At 36.7% G+C, this 18,767-nt stretch overlaps 2 protein-coding genes across 4 annotated transcripts; both read right to left on the bottom strand.

Annotated features, from left to right (window-relative positions):
* Nucleotides 1-104: 104 nt before the first annotated feature.
* On the bottom strand, nt 105-4,434 carry WRKY2 (WRKY DNA-binding protein 2). 3 transcript variants are annotated; one of them, XM_048124349.2, is made up of 6 exons: nt 4,218-4,434; nt 2,737-3,237; nt 2,060-2,248; nt 1,092-1,876; nt 848-1,006; nt 105-779 (listed from the first exon to the last, which is right to left on the bottom strand). In XM_048124349.2, exons 2-6 carry the CDS (start codon nt 3,178-3,180, stop codon nt 266-268), a joined length of 2,091 nt encoding a protein of 696 aa, XP_047980306.2. In that variant the 5' UTR covers nt 3,181-3,237; nt 4,218-4,434; the 3' UTR covers nt 105-265. The 3 variants fall into 3 exon arrangements, with proteins under 3 accessions (XP_047980306.2, XP_047980307.2, XP_088912711.1); XM_048124350.2 differs by lacking the exon at nt 4,218-4,434 and adding an exon at nt 3,997-4,164; XM_089056585.1 differs by lacking the exon at nt 4,218-4,434 and adding an exon at nt 3,698-3,975.
* Nucleotides 4,435-12,028: 7,594 nt separating this feature from the next.
* On the bottom strand, nt 12,029-16,227 carry LOC125198178 (serine/threonine-protein kinase BRI1-like 1). The gene is made up of 2 exons (XM_048096597.2): nt 15,823-16,227; nt 12,029-15,746 (listed from the first exon to the last, which is right to left on the bottom strand). Exon 2 carries the CDS (start codon nt 15,697-15,699, stop codon nt 12,244-12,246), a length of 3,456 nt encoding a protein of 1,151 aa, XP_047952554.2. The 5' UTR covers nt 15,700-15,746; nt 15,823-16,227; the 3' UTR covers nt 12,029-12,243.
* Between the last annotated feature and the right edge of the window lie 2,540 nt (nt 16,228-18,767).

Consider the following 18,767-nt stretch of genomic DNA (forward strand, 5'->3'; position numbering starts at 1 on the left):
GATAAATAAATATAATAAAGATTCACATAAAATCTGTTTTTTTTGCTCAAAAAACTGAACACAGTCATGGCCTCTCAACAATATCAACATATTGAGCAATCCCAAAATCAAATGCTCTATAATTCCCATTGATTATAACACCAGAAAGAAATAAAGAATGGTTTATAATGAGTAATCCCAGTTCAAAATCACATATAAAAGAGAGTTATATATATTATATATATAGATGTTTGAATGTTTCCACATCTCTTCTTTGAACATTTACTTATATCGGTGGTGGTCCGAGCGGCAGTCTGCTCATAAGCTGCTGGTAAACTGATGATGCATTATTGGATGTGTTCAAACCCCCTGCATCCGTCCCGGGCTCCGGCTTCGGCATCATGTATCCCATCTCGTTCACGCCCCGGTTTTGCTGCCCTAAATACTGATGATGCAGCGGCAGCTTCCCTTGGTTAGCCCCCATGAGGCCGAGCCCGGCCTGATCCATTCTGTATCCGAAGCCTGGCCCCGGCCCAAACGAGCCTAGTGGTGGCCTCTCAAACCAGGTTGAGCTGCCACGGAGGTGGGAGGGCTCGGGCCTGTGCAGGTTATTATTACCTGGAGCAGCGTGAGCTTGTTGAGTTGGGCGCGTGTTCTGGCCACCTCCACTGTTGCGCGCTGCTGGGACATCGTGGTTGTGCTTGCCCTCGTACGTTGTTATCACAGACTTCAGGTCGTGGGAAGCCCGCTCCACGTGTTTCCTCACGTTGCAGCCTGCACTCGTGCACTTGTAGTAGCTCCTGCATCAGATAAGTTAGTGATGGTCTCTCGATGATAGATGAGGTGATGAGACGGAAGATTAATTAACCTTGGGTTCGGATTTCCTTTCACGACTTTCTGTCCATATTTGCGCCAGCGGTATCCATCATCGAGGATGTCCACTTCACTGGTCGTCTGGACTACTACCCTCGGCTCCCTTATCGGTCTAGAAGCCCCACTCATCTCTGGGGCATAAGTTTCGATTCTCCTGCAAGCAAAAACAAGGCAAAGATAAGCATCGAGTTGTATTTCCACCTCAGTGAATGAATTACACGAGAAAAGGTAGAAAAAACCTTCTCTTTGATTCTGACTCGTCTCCTTCACCATCATAACCTAATGACACGCTGCCATGCGTTGCACGATCATCCTCTTCTTCTTCGTTTGAGAAAGTAGAAGATCCATCAACACCATCCACTGTCTCATAGGTGGTTCCATTTCTAGCTCCATTGTTGTATTCTTGGCCCGGCAATGCTGAAGGTGATCCGTCAAGATTGTCCGGTTTCCAGCCTCCTGCAGCGTTTCCATTTTGTACTCCCGACCAGATTTGATCACCGGTTCCAGGTTGGTCAGAGTCGAGCTGAATATCACCGAGCCCATTTGAGGATCCAAGAGCTGATCTGCGGTTGGGAGGAGGCTTCGGGTGGTTATGAGCGCCCTTGTAGGTTATCTCAGTGATGTGACCTTCTTGGGACCGTTCGACCTTTTTCTTCACGGGACAACTTTGGTGCGTGCATTTGTAATAACTCCGAGGATACTCACTTCCTTTCACATGCTTCTGCCCATATTTTCGCCAGTTGTAGCCATCATCAGCCGTGCTGCCACCACCATTGGGATCTCCGCTGCTTCTTTGATCTCCATCGTCGTTTTGTTCATCAAAAGGCGGAGAATGCTCCACAGCACCAGCAGAGCTGTGTGTCTGCAGCAGAGTGCTGCTACCATTGTTACCCAAATCTGATCCACCGAAACTTGCCTCCTGAAACAAAGTGCTGTTGTTTGCCAAGTACGATTTGGTCGGTTCTATATTTTGACGAGGTTGAGACGTGTTCGAATGAACAGTAAATCCAGCATTAGGAAAAGTCTGCACACCAAAGCCATGTATGAAATTTTTTATCAGTGAATGAAAAAAGGACTGAAATGCAAAACTCGCCATCATAAACTTACTACACAATAAAATATCGACTTATAAGTAGCATTGGAGCGGAGAAAAACACAGGAAACGTGCATAGACAAGGGGGATAAAGAAGAGCAAGCAATCACTTACTTTATTTGTTGCATTTAAGTATGGGAACGAAGCGGATTCAGTCATGGGTTTGAACGCAAACGATGAGGCATTGGAGTCCTCAAAATTATTCTCCTTCCCCTTATCAGAATCACCTATCATCAGTCCTGACTCGCGATAGTCTCCACTCGGGGCAAAAGAAAATTTTCCAGTTGTAGGAGATGGCAGAACCTGCAAAGTAACAAAGCATCACATCAACTGAGAAATGAAGTACGAGGGTCACTTGCACTAGTGCTGCAACAAATAGCACACATGCAAAAAATTTGCAAGATGCAAACATTTGCAAACCAATTGTCTTGTTCACAAACTCTATTTGTCCTACTCTTTCTGATCTCAATACGTACAATAAACTGTTGGAATGTGAGAAACTATACGATAATAGAAGAAAAAGAATCAATGGAAAGACCATTCTTCTCTCAAAGATAAGTCATGAGCACCGAAAAATGCCAGGCTCATTTGTTCATGAGATATATAGTACAACACACAGCCTTCAATAAATCATCATATTCCAGAATGCATGACAGTACAACATCTCGAACATGTACATAACTAGGTTGTTCACATATATATGTCTATTTATTAGTTGCAGTTAGAAAAAGAATCCTGATAGAGCTTTTCTTACTAAAAGGAACACACAAGTTTTATAGTGCAGAGTTTACCAGTGAATTAGAGAGGAAAACTGGAGAATCGAGCAGAGTGGTTGGACTAAGACCAGGAGGAATCGTCAAATAAGGAGACCGAACTTCTGGCTTCTTAGAAAGGTCGGAAGGTCTGATGCTCTCTGTATTCAGCCTTGGAGCATTGAAACCAGCTCTAGCTGCAATCCTCTCCTTAAGACCCCCTCGGGAACTCAACTTTGGTTCACTCACTGCATTGCCCTTGTTGGTTTCATCATCTTCGAAACTAGCTTCACTCTGAACATTTCGATTGCCATTTCTGGAGGTAACTTGTTGTTCAGGCTCACTTCTATTTCCACCAGCAGATTCCACAGGCAGCCGTGCTCCAACATCATCATTCATCATTGATAAGAGAAAAGCACCCGTATTAGGGCTCGGGGGCATCCAATCACCCATAATAGCGACATGATCATCAAATCCACCCATGGGAATCTTGAGATTGTGCTAATATTATCCACTCAATACGAGACCTCACGCTCAAAGCTGGATACACAAAACAAAAAGCAGAAATTTTCAGTAGGCATATAGAATAGGCAGCATAAGCAAATCAGATTCCTTCAAGCATTAAAGATTTTTCATTCACATTCATTTTGTTAACACAGAAAAAGGAACTTCCTAAACAGCAGTCAAGATCAACTTTTGTGAACAGAACCCAATTCTCAATAACCCAACAAAAGAAACATAGACAAAACAACCCTTTTCTCGGGTTTTATTCATCTCGAATCCGAACCTAATAGATCACAAGACAAAAGCACAAAACTCCAGAAACATATCAAGAATTACATGTGTGTGTCAGAGCACAATCTTGACAAAGGGCTAAGAGTGTCGAAAATAAAGAAATCAGCACCACTTTTTTAGAACCAATCAATCCAAGAAATCAATCAAAGCTTAAGACTAAGTCTATAGACATTTCCAAACCAAGCTCAATTCAAAGGAGACACACCTACAATTAAACCCCCAAATTTCAGAAACATCAGAAGCCAAATTTGAAGAGACCCAAAAATCCTCAGTTGTTAAAATCACACAAGATCTAACAGAATAAGCATAACTGCACCCATAAAAAGAGGAAAACTGCATAAAAACAGACAAAAAAAATCAGCAAAATCGAGACTTTTCCTGTGCATGGACCATCATCAGGTACAGGAAAAGGTGGGAGGCAGCTCAAATTTAGAACAATGGCCCAGACAATAAATTCCCCACAATCACAAAAATGGCAAAACCGAAGGGGAAAAAGGAAAATACCAAAAACAAAATCGGATTCAATGATTAGTAAATGATGAAGTGTTTTTCAGTACGTGCAGAGAAACATGGAGCAGTCAAAAATTAAAGAAATCAAACTCTGCTTCTGACCCTTGTTAGATTAGTAATCAGAATTTGCGGAAAATTAAAATAAAAGACAAATCTTTATTCTGTTTCTCCCCCGTTTCCAAACAAATTAGCAAACACGAGAAACAAAATCCCACCTTCCTGTCAATTTCACTGCTGCTTTCTCTCTCTAGATTCTTGCACATCCGCTCCCCCCTCTCTCTCTCTAGGAATTGGCTAAGCAGTAAGCAAGAAATGTGATTGCTGATGAGACAAAAAGATTTTCTTGCAAAATAAAATGGGAAAAAAGGTGGGGTTGTTTTGGGGGAGTTATGATTTTTGGATGTTTTTGGAAAGAAAATAGTATCAGTACATAAGAAACCTTTCACTTACTGACAATAATCAGCACTGATTCAAATATTTTTCATTTGATTTCCCAAAATTGTGATTAAATACCTGTTTAGTTTTAAATTATAGGATTTCCCCTTAAAGGGCCAAAATTGGGATTTTAGACGTTTGACCAGCCAATGAGATGGCGCCATGTGGAGTTTGACTGGTGAAGGTAATGAAAAGGGAGGTTAATAATTGGGTAGCTCAATAATTGGTAAAGCAATATAATTGCAGTGAATTTAATTCTTGGTAACGTAAAAAAAAAACAAAAAAAACTTGGGTGTAACGGCCAATTTGCTCATGTGTAGCTTGTGTACTATCACATATACTAAAAATATGATACTACTATAAATTTGTGTATAGTTTCTATTTCACTAGTTAAGATCGAGATGAAATCGTATATTGTAACGACATTGAAAATTATATGGAAATTTGATCGACGAATATTGCGATGAGCCTCTATTTTAGCTATAGATTGCATGAATTTTAGCGGCCAAGTTATTATTTATTGAATCATGGAATAATAAATTATGGATTAAAAAAATTATTAGATTTAATCTATGCATGATTCGAATTCAGTGTATGCTTTAGAGTTTAGAATGTGATAAAATCATAAAAGATTGAATTTATATGATTTTGCTTCAATTTTTAGTAACATATGAATTATGTATAAATTAAAAGTACAATGTTACTAAAAATTGAAGTACTATAATTTTTTATATCCATTTTTCTCAATGACCCGAAATCATTATTTTTTATGTACATTCGGTAACTATGTTCATGTGTAATAACTTGCATTTTAGTCAAGGCTTTTATGGAGTATTAATTTAGTGACAACAATTAATTTCTTATATGTTATACTAATTCTTTTTTACCCTGGGTCAACATTTACAAAATTGTTTAATTTTAAATGGAAACTATATATTCCTATTTTTGAAACCATTGTCAACTTATAATATCTCCATATATAATGCATGTGACTGTTACGAATAATTTTAATCAATTTGTGAAGCATCTATATTATTCTATTCCTTATCTATACATCTATTACTGTCAGATTAATTTCATGAATTCAAGGTTAAATTCAAAGTTTCAGGTTGGTTTTGCTAATATAAATTCAAAAACTGACTTTTATGGTTTATAAAATGCACTTATGGAAAAAAGGAAATGGCATTGATTCCAAATAAATATCAGGCAGTTTTTGATGGTCAACGGCTATATGATAAATAAATTTTTGTTAATATTTTGATGTGTACATACATTATTATTATTATCATTATTGTTATTATCACTATTATTCAAGGGCCGTTGTGGAAATTAAAGGCTAGTATTAGGCATCCAAGGTACTACTATTTTCTTAAAATCTATATAATAAAATGTACAAAAAATTATTCGATATTGAAACTAAATTATGATTGTATGTTCGAATGTGCTTGACACTCTCCAGAATCTTGAAAACATTTTAAAAAGGCAAAAAAAATAAAGAAATGTGAGTATTCTCTATAGTGTCACCAAGTTCTTGTCCAACCATATGAAGAAAAAGAAAAGACAAATGATTCTCTCATTGTAAATTAAAGCTACGTATGAATATGATTAGAAAGAGTCCATTTGAATTACAGAATCTTACACACATTAGCTTGTTTGGTTGATAGTTGATACTAGTTTTTAGAAGAAATTATTAAAAAATATTTCAAGAAATCTACATATGACTTTGATGCATAAACCAATAAAGGATTAGATTTTATTGTAATTCACAACTCAGATTCAACTCTATTGTGCATAAATCGCCAAAAGAATAGATTTTATGGTCATCCACAATTCAGTTACAGCTCCATTGTACATAAACCGCCAAAGATTAGATTTTATGGTCATCCACAATTCAGTTACAGCTCCATTGTACATAAACCGCCAAAGATTAGATTTTATGGTCATCCATATGACAGCGACGCAGATGCGATTCCATTTTGAATTGTTGTGACAACATTTTAAATTTCAGATACAACTCTATTTTTTTTAATTCGACATTTTTTTAATCTCTATTTTTATATATTTATTTAAATTGTGATGTTTCTAAAATAAAAATGAATGAATAAAAATCTAAAATATTTTAAGGTGGAATTTTTTTATTGATGTTATTTTGTGATTTATTAATTGAGACAGTGTAAGCTCTGGAGAACCTAGCAAAATTAATCCAAAAAAATATTTGTAGATTTTAATTTGTAATTGTACAAAATATCGGTTTCAGGCATGTTCAAGTCTATTATATAACACATAAAATTAAATATAATATCACTATATTCACTAAACATTTATCTAACATTCGGACTTCAAAAGTGCAAGTAGATATATTGTTTAATTTATTTGCTTTCAGTTTCGTATTATCATATTCAAGTGATTAACTAATCATTCTCAATTTTGTATTGAACTGCTAGTATTTTATGTGACATTATTTACTTTCGGAGCCCAATGTGTTCGCTTTTTCTTTTATTTTTTTCTTCCTTTTATTGGTGATGTATAGAATAATAATCACATCTTTAACTTTTCATTTTTCAATTGTTTCTCTTACTTTGATCTAGTATACTTATATTCTTATATACCTAAATACTACTCATATATTTTAATTAGACTAGTTGCATTGACAAAATTTTCATCCAAAATTATTTACTACAAAGAAAATGCAATGTTACTGCATCATAGAATTGTTCCCTTTTAGACATTGAGTAAAACTTTATTGGTCCATATACACCCATCAATTTATTAAATTGTGCATTGTCTTCATTAACCAATTAATGTTCCATAAGTGTATCTTTATACCCATGCATCTCCTATGAATTTATTAATACTAGTGTAACAATATCTTAATTGTCCCGTGGTTATAATGACTCGAACCTTCGATCTATTGGTTTGAGTAAAAAAACATCTTCCCAACTGAGTTACGCTTCGTCACATGATAATTATTTTTGTAATGCTCCCTTTTATTTTTAGGGATTTTGTGAAGAATTTTATTCTTATCCTGTTTTTATAAGCTCAGTAGGATGGAGTACATTTTGTTGGAGTATGGTTGAAAAGGAATCTAAATACTACTCATGTCTATCTAAGTAGGTAGATGATTTTGTTGGGGCACAGTGGGTACAAAACACATGAGGACTAAGTACATAATACACTCAAATTCTAGAATAAAACAATTATATTCGCAAATAAAATACAAAAGCTTAAAAAAAAATTTAAAAAATCATATAAAGTAAATAATGTTAATTCCTAGTTTAACCAAAATCAGCATCTAATCAAAACACAGTTCATTTTTATTTTGGATCATTAGTTTTTGCTCCTAATTACTACATGAATCCATTTTTATTTTCAAAGTTTCATGCAGAGTTGAAAATCGATCCAAAATTTATGTATATTACAACTATATAATCAAGAATCAACGCCAAGATATGGAATTTCCAAGATAGATGAAGATTAATTAAGGATAAAGTGGGTAGAAGCAATGATGTTTTGCAAGCTATTAATATTTGTCGTATTTGATGGATCAAGTGATGTATGAACAACTTTCCCTGTTTTCCAACAGAAGAAGAATTGGAAATGACGTTTGTCTATGGAAAAGATTTGAAATTTCATCATTATACAAAAGTAGACGACTATATGCTCATAATTAAGAGTAGATTAGGGTTTTTTTCTTCGTAGAATTATATATATAATGGAGTTAGAGGACATGGAATGTGAGACTATTATAGATTGAAATTGAATCTTAACAAGCTTACGTTGAAGTATCGAGTTTGAAAAGAGTCTGAAAAGAAGTGAATCAGTCTATGATCATATTAATCCAATTTCTTTATGGACTTTTGTACATATATTTGAGGCCCAATGTGGTTCCTATTTTTATTTTGGATTAAAACTTGATTATATTATCTATATATAGTTGTTCTCTCGTTGTAAGTTGTATTCGAAAAGTCAGTGAAATTTTCTATTTCTATATTCTACATAAATACACATCGTATTGAACTATGTCAAAAATTTATATGTTTATTTCGTTTATATTCGTGATCATTTGCGCGTTTATTTCCTAATAATTTTCAATTAGTGAATTAGACAATACAAGTTAGACACATGAAACACATTTTCGGCAGAATTGGAACTTCATAATTTTGAGGAACTAATATTTTTCATTATCAATTCAAGAAATTAACTATCACCATGTCAGATAACTTCATAACTAAAAAGTTAAAAGAAAATAATGTGTCATGAGATGTTATGATTTGCTCCATCTTATCAACAAATTTATATTCAACTGTGCAATTATAATGTTATTGGTAGACATAGAACACCCAATGAATAGTGTAATTAACTTTACAATATAATGGGACTTTTGGATCATATACAATGAAAATCTGTGACAAATATCAATCTTGATTGGTCTATGGTAGAATATTGAAATGGAATGTATATGAAATTTTTTCAAACATTTACTTCTTATTATTTGTATGAATTACTTTATTCTATATCATAAAATATATGATCATATCCACTCGTGCGCAAAAAGCCAAAACACATTTTGCAGTGTAGATTCGTCAAAAAAATATGCAATTTTTTTATGTTTAAACTTTAAAACAATTCAAATGCATGTGTTTGTATTGCATGCATTTGAATTGTTCACATTTCACAAACACAAAATCTTTTAAAAAATTATATTTAAAGTCAATGCTATAAGTATTTTTAAAGTGGATAGAAAATGATATGTGAAGATTGAAAACTTGCGAGAAAAAAAGAAGCAATGGTGAAAGTGTATATACTTAAAAAGTTCTTCCACCATCTCATTTAATATATCCATTTTTTATTTTTGTTAAAAGATGTCATCTTATTTAATTAGAATAAAATTTATATTTTCTCTCATTCTTATACAAAACTGAAATCATATTTTTCTTCATATTTAATCCACTAAATAACTATATTAAAAATCACGAGTCATGAAAAATGTATATCGTGATTGTCTGATTGAGAGGTGGAGTAGTAGTATATATTTATTTGATAGGTAAAAATGGGCCTTGATAATTGAACTTGCTTAATAATTGGGTTTGAGAAGTCAGTTAGACGTTAATAATCATACGATTTAATCATAATAATTGGACTTATTTAAATTTAATTGGTGGGGGGTTTAATAAGTGAGATACATAGGCCATTAAATTGGTATAATTGGCCAAAAATCTTAGTCGCGCCATTAAATTGTCGTTGAGCAAAATTGGATTTGGTTTCCACTACATAAATATAACATTGACTAATGAATTGCACTAAATTATTTGTATGTGTTTGACAAATAGAATCAATTAATTTGCTTCGCTTAATTAAGGATCTTACTTAAACTACTTTGCCTCACTTAATTAGTGGACTGATGAATTTTATTTAATAAACAATAGACTATATAGATACATTTTTTAATATAATACGATTATTCACTAAAATTGATAGTTTATGCTAAATGATTGGAAATGATCTTAGAAAACTCATCTGCAGCTATAAAGAAATACTCCCTCAGTTCCTTCATAGTTGAGTCATTTTTCCATTTCGGAAAGTTTCCTCATAGTTGAGTCATTTCCATTTATAGTAACTTTTTCCTCTTTCTTACTTTACTCTCTCTTACTTTATTCTCTCTACTTTATTCACTTTTTACTTTATTCTCTCTACCTTTTTCTCTTTCTTACTTTTTTATCTATTTATTTAACACACTCAACATTCATTTCTTAAACCCGGTGCCAAAAAGTTCCGCTTCAACTATGAGGGAACGGAGGGAGTACTTCTAGGGGTGCACTATGGTGTCACCATAGATAGGATAACACCATACCACCAATATAATCCATTAGATCTCATTTATGGACACCTAAGATTAAGTTTCGTGAAAAAACACGGGTTTGCAGTCTACTGTATTAGATATTTCAGTCGTGGTAAACTGCAATATTGTTGTGGTAAGACTGCAATGTTCAATGAACAACACTGCAATCTGGTAATGTAAAATTAGAAATTTTCTATTTTACCCCTCCGTGTTTTTACACGTGGCAGCATGACAAGCACACAATTTTTAGATCCAATAACCTAAAATAGTGGTATCATGTTACAATAAAGAGGGTCGTCATCTTAATACATCCCAGTACTTCTATTTAAAAGAAAGGTCAGAAGACCGAGTCAAACATATTTATATATTCACAAAGCACTGAGACTAAAAGTTGATTTGAGGAATCAAAAGAGTAATTAAGACCTTAATCAACGTAAGCAATCAAAGGCGGTATTATATCACGGAACATGTTGGATCATATGTTTATCCTCTTTTGTTTCTGTCGGTATTCTATATTTTAATTTCAAATTATTATGCGTGAGACATGTACTACTATATCTTATAACAGATTAAATTTTTTATTAGTATTTTAATTTATTATAATCCTTCAAAATGTACACACATCAGAGTTGTAAGTGTGCACGCCTCGTATATATGATAAATACGAAAATCTAAGATTGGAAGTTATCATCAATTTGCATGGTCTGAAATCTGAATAAACCTTTTTGTGATTGGGTTCAAACTTTAAAAGAATAGTGAATAAATAATAAATTTTGCAGAATATAGCATATACATGGTTGGTTTATACTTCATGTGAAAAAGGCTTAGAAAGATAGATAACATTAATCTTTCCCAATTTTCCGCAATCAATGGGATGCCAAATAAAGGTACGTTGAGACCACACATTATTGGTGCTTTTACAATAAAATAGGTGACATTAAGCAAATTCCTTTTCACAAAATTCATGTCAAGCCAAAGTGCGCCTTATAGCGCAATCACACATGCCAGATTATCGTGCACTCGCCCAGGGGGCGGATCCACTTGGTGATAATAAACCTCTATATATTTCACTTATACTCTCTCCGATCCATAGTAATGGAGACGTTTCTTTTCGGCACGGAGATTAAGAAAAATTGTGTTAAGGTGAGTTAAGTAAAGGGAGAATAAAATGAAAAATGAAAAAGATAGAGAGATAAAGAGAGAAAGAAGTAAAAGATAGTAAAGTAGGTGTGAAAAAATGTGTTGACTTTTGCTAAAAAGAGAAAGGACTTTATTACTATGAAACGTACCAAAACGGCAAATGACTCTATTACTATGGTACAGAGGGAGTACTAATTTGTTGATTAATGTTTAAATTTTTTTAATTTCCTTTATAAATACCCCACCTCAGACTTCTAAAATTTCTTCATGTATTTTTTTTTTGTCACTCCTAAATTGAATTTCTGGCTCCGCCCCAAGAGTCAGCCTCAGTTAATGGCTGGCTTGGCATTGATATGATACCAAAGGGTTAAAGCACCACTCTGAGGTGGTCTTAAACTTTAACTTGCAGTCAAATTGGCTAATTAAAGAGACCTGCCGTCGCTTTGTTCTTTTGTTTTAAACCTTTTTACACAATATATAGGTTTCTAAATTTCAAATGTCCAAACAAATTGATTTTCAGTCCAAATAGCTCTTGGCCCAATGATCTATAGTTTCTTTCATCGTTATTCATTTTCTTTAGTGAAAAATTATTCGAATTATAATACAGGAACATAAGTTCAACTAATAACTTTTTGCATGAAACATATTTCTAAAATACTTTTATGGGATCACTTTTTATGGACTTGCATACAAAGGATTGAATTCTAACAAAACTGTCACAGAAATACAATATGATGAATGGACAAAATTTGGCACAGGACACAAACAAAATGGTAGTCCTAAAAAAGAAGCAATGAAAGATATATACAGTGAGTTTATAGAGCTAATTAAGGAGATTCATGAATAACCGAATCCTTAAACGACATCTCATCAAGAGTGTCCGTCTCCGAATCCGGCTGCAGCTCCTTAAACTTAGCCATCACCTGAATCATCGTCGGCCTCCGGTTCGGCTTGTCGTCCAGGCACTCGAACGCCACCTGCAGGTAATGGTACAGCTCCGCGTCCCCCGACAGGCTCGTCACCAGCTGCGGATCCAATATCTCGTCGCTCCTCCTCTCCTTGTGCTTCTGCTTCGCCCACCCCACCAGGTTGTTGTCCTCCCCGAACTCCGCCCTGTCGATCGGCCTCTTCCCCGACAGCAGCTCCAGCAGCACCACCCCGTAGCTGTACACGTCCCCCTTCGTCGTGCACCTGAAGCTCTGGTAGTACTCCGGGGGCACGTACCCGGGCGTCCCCGCCAGCGTGCTCACGCTCAAATGCGTGTCGAGCGCGTTCACCAGCCTCGCCATCCCGAAATCCGACACCCTCGCCTCGAGCTTCTCGTCGAGGAGGACGTTGCTCGACTTCATGTCGCGGTGGATGATGTGCGGGATGCAGCTGTGGTGGAGGAACGCCAGCCCTCTGGCGGACCCCACTGCGATCTTTTTACGCGCGGCCCAGTCGAGACTCGCCCCGCCGATCTTGTCCTTGTCATGAACCACAGCCTCCAAACTCCCCCATTTCATGTATTCATACACTAACAGCCTCTCCTCCCCAACCCTACAATAACCAAGCAATGGCACCAGATTCCTGTGCTTGATTTTCCCTATTGTCTCCATCTCCGCCATGAACTCCCGGTCGCCCTGCCCGGTGACATGGATCAGTTTCTTGATCGCCACAACGCTCCCATCCCTAAGCTGCGCCTTGTACACGTCCCCAAACCCGCCAGACCCGATCAAACTCTCGGAGCTGAACCCGTTCGTGGCCTCAAGGAGATGCGCGAACGTCAGCTTCTTCAGGGGCTTCTCGAAAGTAGCCACATTGATGCTAAGAGGCTCGGGCACGCTGGAGAGCTTCCAGCTGCTGCTGCCGGAGGTCGGGAGGCTGTCGATGTATTTATCCCGCTTCTCGTCCTTCATCTGGCTCCGTTTCGCTCTGTACAGCGCGTACAGAAGCAGCATTATACACGTGACTGAGGCCATGATCCCGATCACCATCCCGACAGCCATGCTCCGCCTCTTCTCCCTCGACGACGAGTGGGGGCCATGGCCCCCGCTCGTCGATCCGCAAGGCGGCAAGGGAACCCCACAGAGGAGAGAGTTGTTCTCATATCTTGCTGCTGGAAATGTGGTAAGCTGCCCCCCAGAAGGAATCAAACCAGATAAATTATTGTTTGAAACATCAAGATCACTGAGGAATGTCAAACCACCTAATGATCCAGGGATGAATCCTTGAAGATTGTTATGAGAGAGATCAAGAACACCAGCACTCTTTAATCCTCCAAAACTAGATGGTATCTCACCACTTAAATCATTATGCCCCAAATTCAAAACCTGAAGATAGACCATTGAGCCTAAGCTTGAAGGGATTGCACCTGAGAGCTGATTGTATGACAGATCAAGGTAGATCATGCTGCCATTGCCACCAAATGTGTAAACCGTCATCCCGGAATAAATCCTCGTCGAAGGACACGCGTGCACCATCGGAAAATTCGCCAGTCTATCAGGACGAATCCCTTCGAACTCGACCAAACCACCCGCGCCGCGACATTGTGTTCCCCCTTCGTTTCGGACAAACGCAAACTGCTTCCCGGAGACGACTCCAGGGACTATGAGGCCAGTCTGGGAAGCGAGCTCCGGGGGCAGAGGTCCCCGGAGCTCGTTGCTGTTGAGATCGAGCCATATGAGGCTCCGGCAGTCACCAATTCGCGGCGGAATTGCTCCGGTGAGGGAATTGTTCCCCAGCTGGAGGATTGCTAGGTTGACTAAGTTGCCTATTTCTTGAGGGATTTCGCCGGAGAGGCGGTTGCTTGACAATGACACCCAAATTAGATTAGTGCAGTTGACAATGGACTGTGGCAGAGCTCCGGTGATGAAATTGTTGTTGAGGATCAGAGTCTGGAGATTCCCACCGTTGATGCAAATGCCTTCCGGGATTTGACCGCTCAGATTGTTCGCCCACATTACTATATCCGATATCTCCGGCAGCATCCAAATCTCCGGTGGAATCGAGCCGCGGAGTTTGTTGAAGCTGAGATCAATGCTTTTTAAATTTTTACACCGCCCGAGCTCCGGCGGGACCTCGCCGGAGAGATAATTGTTTGCCAGCAACAGTCTTTCGAGAACGGAATCACCGGAGCAGAGCACCGAAGGCACATTTCCGGTGAAATTATTGGAACTGAGGTCTAGAGCCAGAAGCCGAGTGCAGTTAATGAGCGACGGCGGCACTTCGCCGGAGATGTTGTTGAACGCCACGGATAGATACTTGAGGCTTGTGATGGAGCTCACCACAGTATCGAGAAATCCGCCCGAGAGCTGATTGGTGCTGAGTTTGAGAGTTTCGAGCTGATTACAATTGATGAAGGTTGAAGGAAGCTCCCCGGTTAACTGATTGTTGGAAAGATCTAGAACCTGCAACGACCTGCAAATTTCCCCCAATTGCTGCGGAATCTCACCGAAGAAGCCGTTGTTGGCTAGAACAAGCTGCTTCAAATTCATCATCTTCGCAAGCAAATCACCCGGAATCCTCAGCTTGATAAAATTGTGGCTTAAATCCAGCGTTTGGAGGCCCTGGCAGTAAGGTAGGGTCGCCGGAAAACCGGTGGCGGAGAAGCTGTTGCGAGAGAGATTGAGCAGAGTGAGATTCGAAATTGACCTAAAATCCAAATTGAAGAGATTGCCGGTGAAGTTATTCCTCGACAAATCAAGGACTTTCAACGACGGTGAGTTTTTGAACAACGCAGCCGGCAATTCCCCGTCCAATCGGTTGCCGGAGAGATCCAAAACCTCGAGGCTTTTACTCGCCGGAAAAGAGCTCTCCAGCTTCCCAACGAGCTTATTGCTTGAGAAATTCAACAGATTCAAATTTCCGCAACTGGAAAGCAACTGCGCCACAAGCCCTAAATCGGTGAATTTGTTCGCCGAGAGATCAATCGATTCAAATCTGCATGAATCTCCGGAGAGATTTCCGTCGAATGAATTCCCGGCGAAGAGAAGCGCGGTGAGGGCGGGGAGCGGCGCGAGGTCGGAGATGCGGAGGCGGCCGGTTAATCCCGCATTGGTGAAGTCGAGGCGGTAGAGCCTGCCGTCGTCGGAGCAGGAGACGCCTCTCCAACCGCAGGGCGCGGAAGACGACGGCGACCAGTTATCCAGGAAGCGCTTCGGATCAGCTTGGATTGAAGAGCGCTTGAAGGATAGCAGAACCGCAGCCTCGCCGCCATTGTTATCCGAAGCAGCATTTAATCCAGTGAGGCAGAATTCCATGAATAGAATCACGAGAAAAGCAGATGGAGATAGTCTGTTCATCGTCGTCTATTTATTTCTGTGGTGGAGTATATTAATTGTATTCACATCTGCATAATCAAAATTGAATTGAGTAAAAATAGGTATCTAAAATAAGGAAGAAAGCAAGAAAAGCCAAAATCAAACCTTTTGGTGAGCAGAGCAGAGCAGGTGTTTGTTGATTTGCAGAGTCCTGTGAAGAATGAAGAGAGAGGCTGTATCCAAATTGAGAGAGATGAATTGAGAAATCAGAGACAAGGTCTTGGCTTTTGGGTACGATGTTCAGAGTGGTCGGAAATCAGAGACAAATTGTTAGTAATATTGTAAAAAAATGCAATTTGGGTGTTGATTTCTCCAGATGGAATAAACAAAGAGTGTATCAAATACTCTCATTTTGGAGAGGAAGAGGAAGATTTTTAGAGGCTTTTTGTGTTGTAGTGGTCAAACTTGGGATTTGATTCTCTGTGACTGTAGAATGTAGAGAGAAAGAGGGGAAGAGGAAGAGGAAAGGGTTACGGGGAATCTACGTCTTCGTCACCATGTAATTTAATTGCTGAGTGTTTCTCCACTGCAACAGACTCCTCTATTTCTGTCTTTTTCTTACTTACTTAATTTTGAAAATCTAATTCGAATGAAATAGAATTTTGAAATCTAATTCTATTCAAATTTTAAATAAATCTGAAATATAAGTTTATATAATTACAACTTTGTGGAGTAGGTTTTTTGGTTTGGGGTTTTCGAATTTTTCTTATTTTTACATTATTTTTATGCAATTTTGGATTTTTTTCGTTTTGGATCGGATTTTGTAGTTCGGATTTCGGATTTTTCAAACAATTAAAATTGGATTTGATTCATTTTTTCATAAAACTTGAGATTTTTGGATTGGTTCAAATTAGATAATAATTCGATCGAAAATCTGAATGCTTACCTTTAGTTGCGGTGATTCTTTTGTGTAGAAATACAAGTCCTTCATATTTCTTTATCTTTTTAACAATAATAATATCTGAATGCTATTAACTTGATTTTATTTGGGTTATGGTAAAAAGTTTAATAGTAAGGAGTAGTATTTATTTTTGAAACAATTCATTTATCATTACCATAATTCCATAAACATACAATTGATTTAATTAATACTATGGTTTTTAAAACAACCCTCTCAATTCAGTTATCATTAGGCACATACAATGCAATCGATTCAAATTGGACTATAGATTGAGTGAATTAAAGTAGTAATAAATAGTACTCCATGTTTTATTTACTCCGTAAAAGAGTGGTTTGAGTTTTTGCATTTATGCAAACTATTTGGTCTATTAAAGTATTGATGAACCTATTTTTCTGGCATTGTGCAGTGTATGACTTATAATAATAATAATAATAATAATAATAATAATAATATGGATATGTTAGTATTAACTAATTATATTATCACAAAATTACAAAATCTTATCTTCAAGCGCATAAAGTTGGTAAAACAAAACGTATAATTTAAGTCCATGAATAAGTCGATAAGTCAAACTTTAATTCATAATTATCTACAAAATTAACACCATTTCAAATTTCTTATTAAACATTTTAGATTGAAAAAGGGGTCAATACAAGCATGCGTGCGTGATCTTTGGAGAAGAATTTAAGCAAGATCCTATACATTTAATATAGCAAATAATCCATCAAATTTGAGAAAAATTAAAAGGGAAATTAATTAATCCACAATTAATTAACAATTCAAAGTGGTCGTTGGAGTAATAAATCTCGAGTCTGCCACCACTGTAAACACACTATAATTAAATCAAAGTTTTGGGAATTCTACAGTTTTTTCTCCACATAATATTATACTCCCTATAATGGGCAAGACAAAATTTATTTATTTATTTTAAGGTAGAATTCTTGGAAAGTGGTTGCATTATAAATTAATAATCTTATGTGACATTAGGCACGGGGCGCGGGACTTAGGGTTTGATGTTGTAAATTTATTAAATATTTATAGTTTAATTTTCTCTCTCTAGATATGCATAAATATTTTGTATGCATATATATATGTAGTTGAGATAGGGCACATTTTGTCTGTATTCTTTCCACAGCACACCGCACGAGTGAATCGTATTCTTTACACCTTTCACTTTTAATAGATTCTCATCAAAAACAGAAATAGTGATTTTTGGTTAGATGGAAACAAAAATTGTATATATATTTGTGTATAAGAAAAAGAAAATGTCAGTTTCTGAATTTGTTGGTGAGATGGACTTGTCATTTTCTAAATAGAAATTAAATTTTATAAATATAAGAGTAGGGGTGTGTTAAGGTGCCACCACCCCTTAAAATTAATAAGCTGCCACGTGGCCAATTTTTTTTTTTCAAGGATTAAAAAGAGACGGGCAGCAATATTTAATACCTTATACATCAATTTTTCTTGAACAACAATATTCAACACGCTAGACAACAATCTATAGATTGCTGCCTACTGTATTGAATATTGTTGTGTAGCGTTTATAATATTGTTGTATAAGTAATGTCATGGTATCACTTTAAGAAGGATTGTCATTTTAACGGAAACTTATAAGAGTATTTTAAAGAGAAAAAAAGGAGAAGCGGAATCCACGCAATGAAAACTTGCTGATTTTTGCACCGTTCTTTATTTTATTTTGTAGGAGTATTTTTTATTTCCTTTAAGAAAAGCGACCCACTATTTCAATCAACAAGAAAAAGGAAATTGCAAATGGGCCCCTCGTTCTATTTAGAAAAAAACAAGAATTGGTTGCATTGCTTGATTTTAGATGGTGAAAATTTCATTCAATTTAGATATTTTAATGCAATAAAAAGTGATAGCTAAGACTCGAATCTAATAGATAAAAAAAACTGTAGTACTAGAATTTCCCCTCCTATTAATTAATATAAATAATTTATCTTTATGTGATATCATGCATGGTTGTTATAAAAAATAATACTACCTACGTCCCTCAAAGTTTGACACATTTTACCATTTCGGTTCGTCTCTGAAAGTTTGACACACTTCACTTTTTACCATTTTTGGTAGTGAACCCCCATATTCCATAACTCTTTCATACTCACATTTTATTATAAAACTAGTAATACTT

Source organism: Salvia hispanica, chromosome 1 (assembly GCF_029641045.1).
Source record: "Salvia hispanica isolate PSC_SH4W2 chromosome 1, Shi_PSC_v1, whole genome shotgun sequence".
Taxonomy (NCBI): Eukaryota; Viridiplantae; Streptophyta; class Magnoliopsida; order Lamiales; family Lamiaceae; genus Salvia; species Salvia hispanica.

Bases quoted from the DNA above. Each gene is read 5' to 3' on its own strand.
- WRKY2 (XM_048124349.2), bottom strand. From the start codon at position 3,180: ATGGGTGGATTTGATGATCATGTCGCTATTATGGGTGATTGGATGCCC. The intron at 1,877-2,059 runs GTAAGTGATTGC...TTTGGTGTGCAG, and splicing joins ACTTAAATGCAACAAATAAA to ACTTTTCCTAATGCTGGATT. The intron at 780-847 runs GTTAATTAATCT...TATCTGATGCAG, and splicing joins AAAGGAAATCCGAACCCAAG to GAGCTACTACAAGTGCACGA.
- LOC125198178 (XM_048096597.2), bottom strand. From the start codon at position 15,699: ATGAACAGACTATCTCCATCTGCTTTTCTCGTGATTCTATTCATGGAA.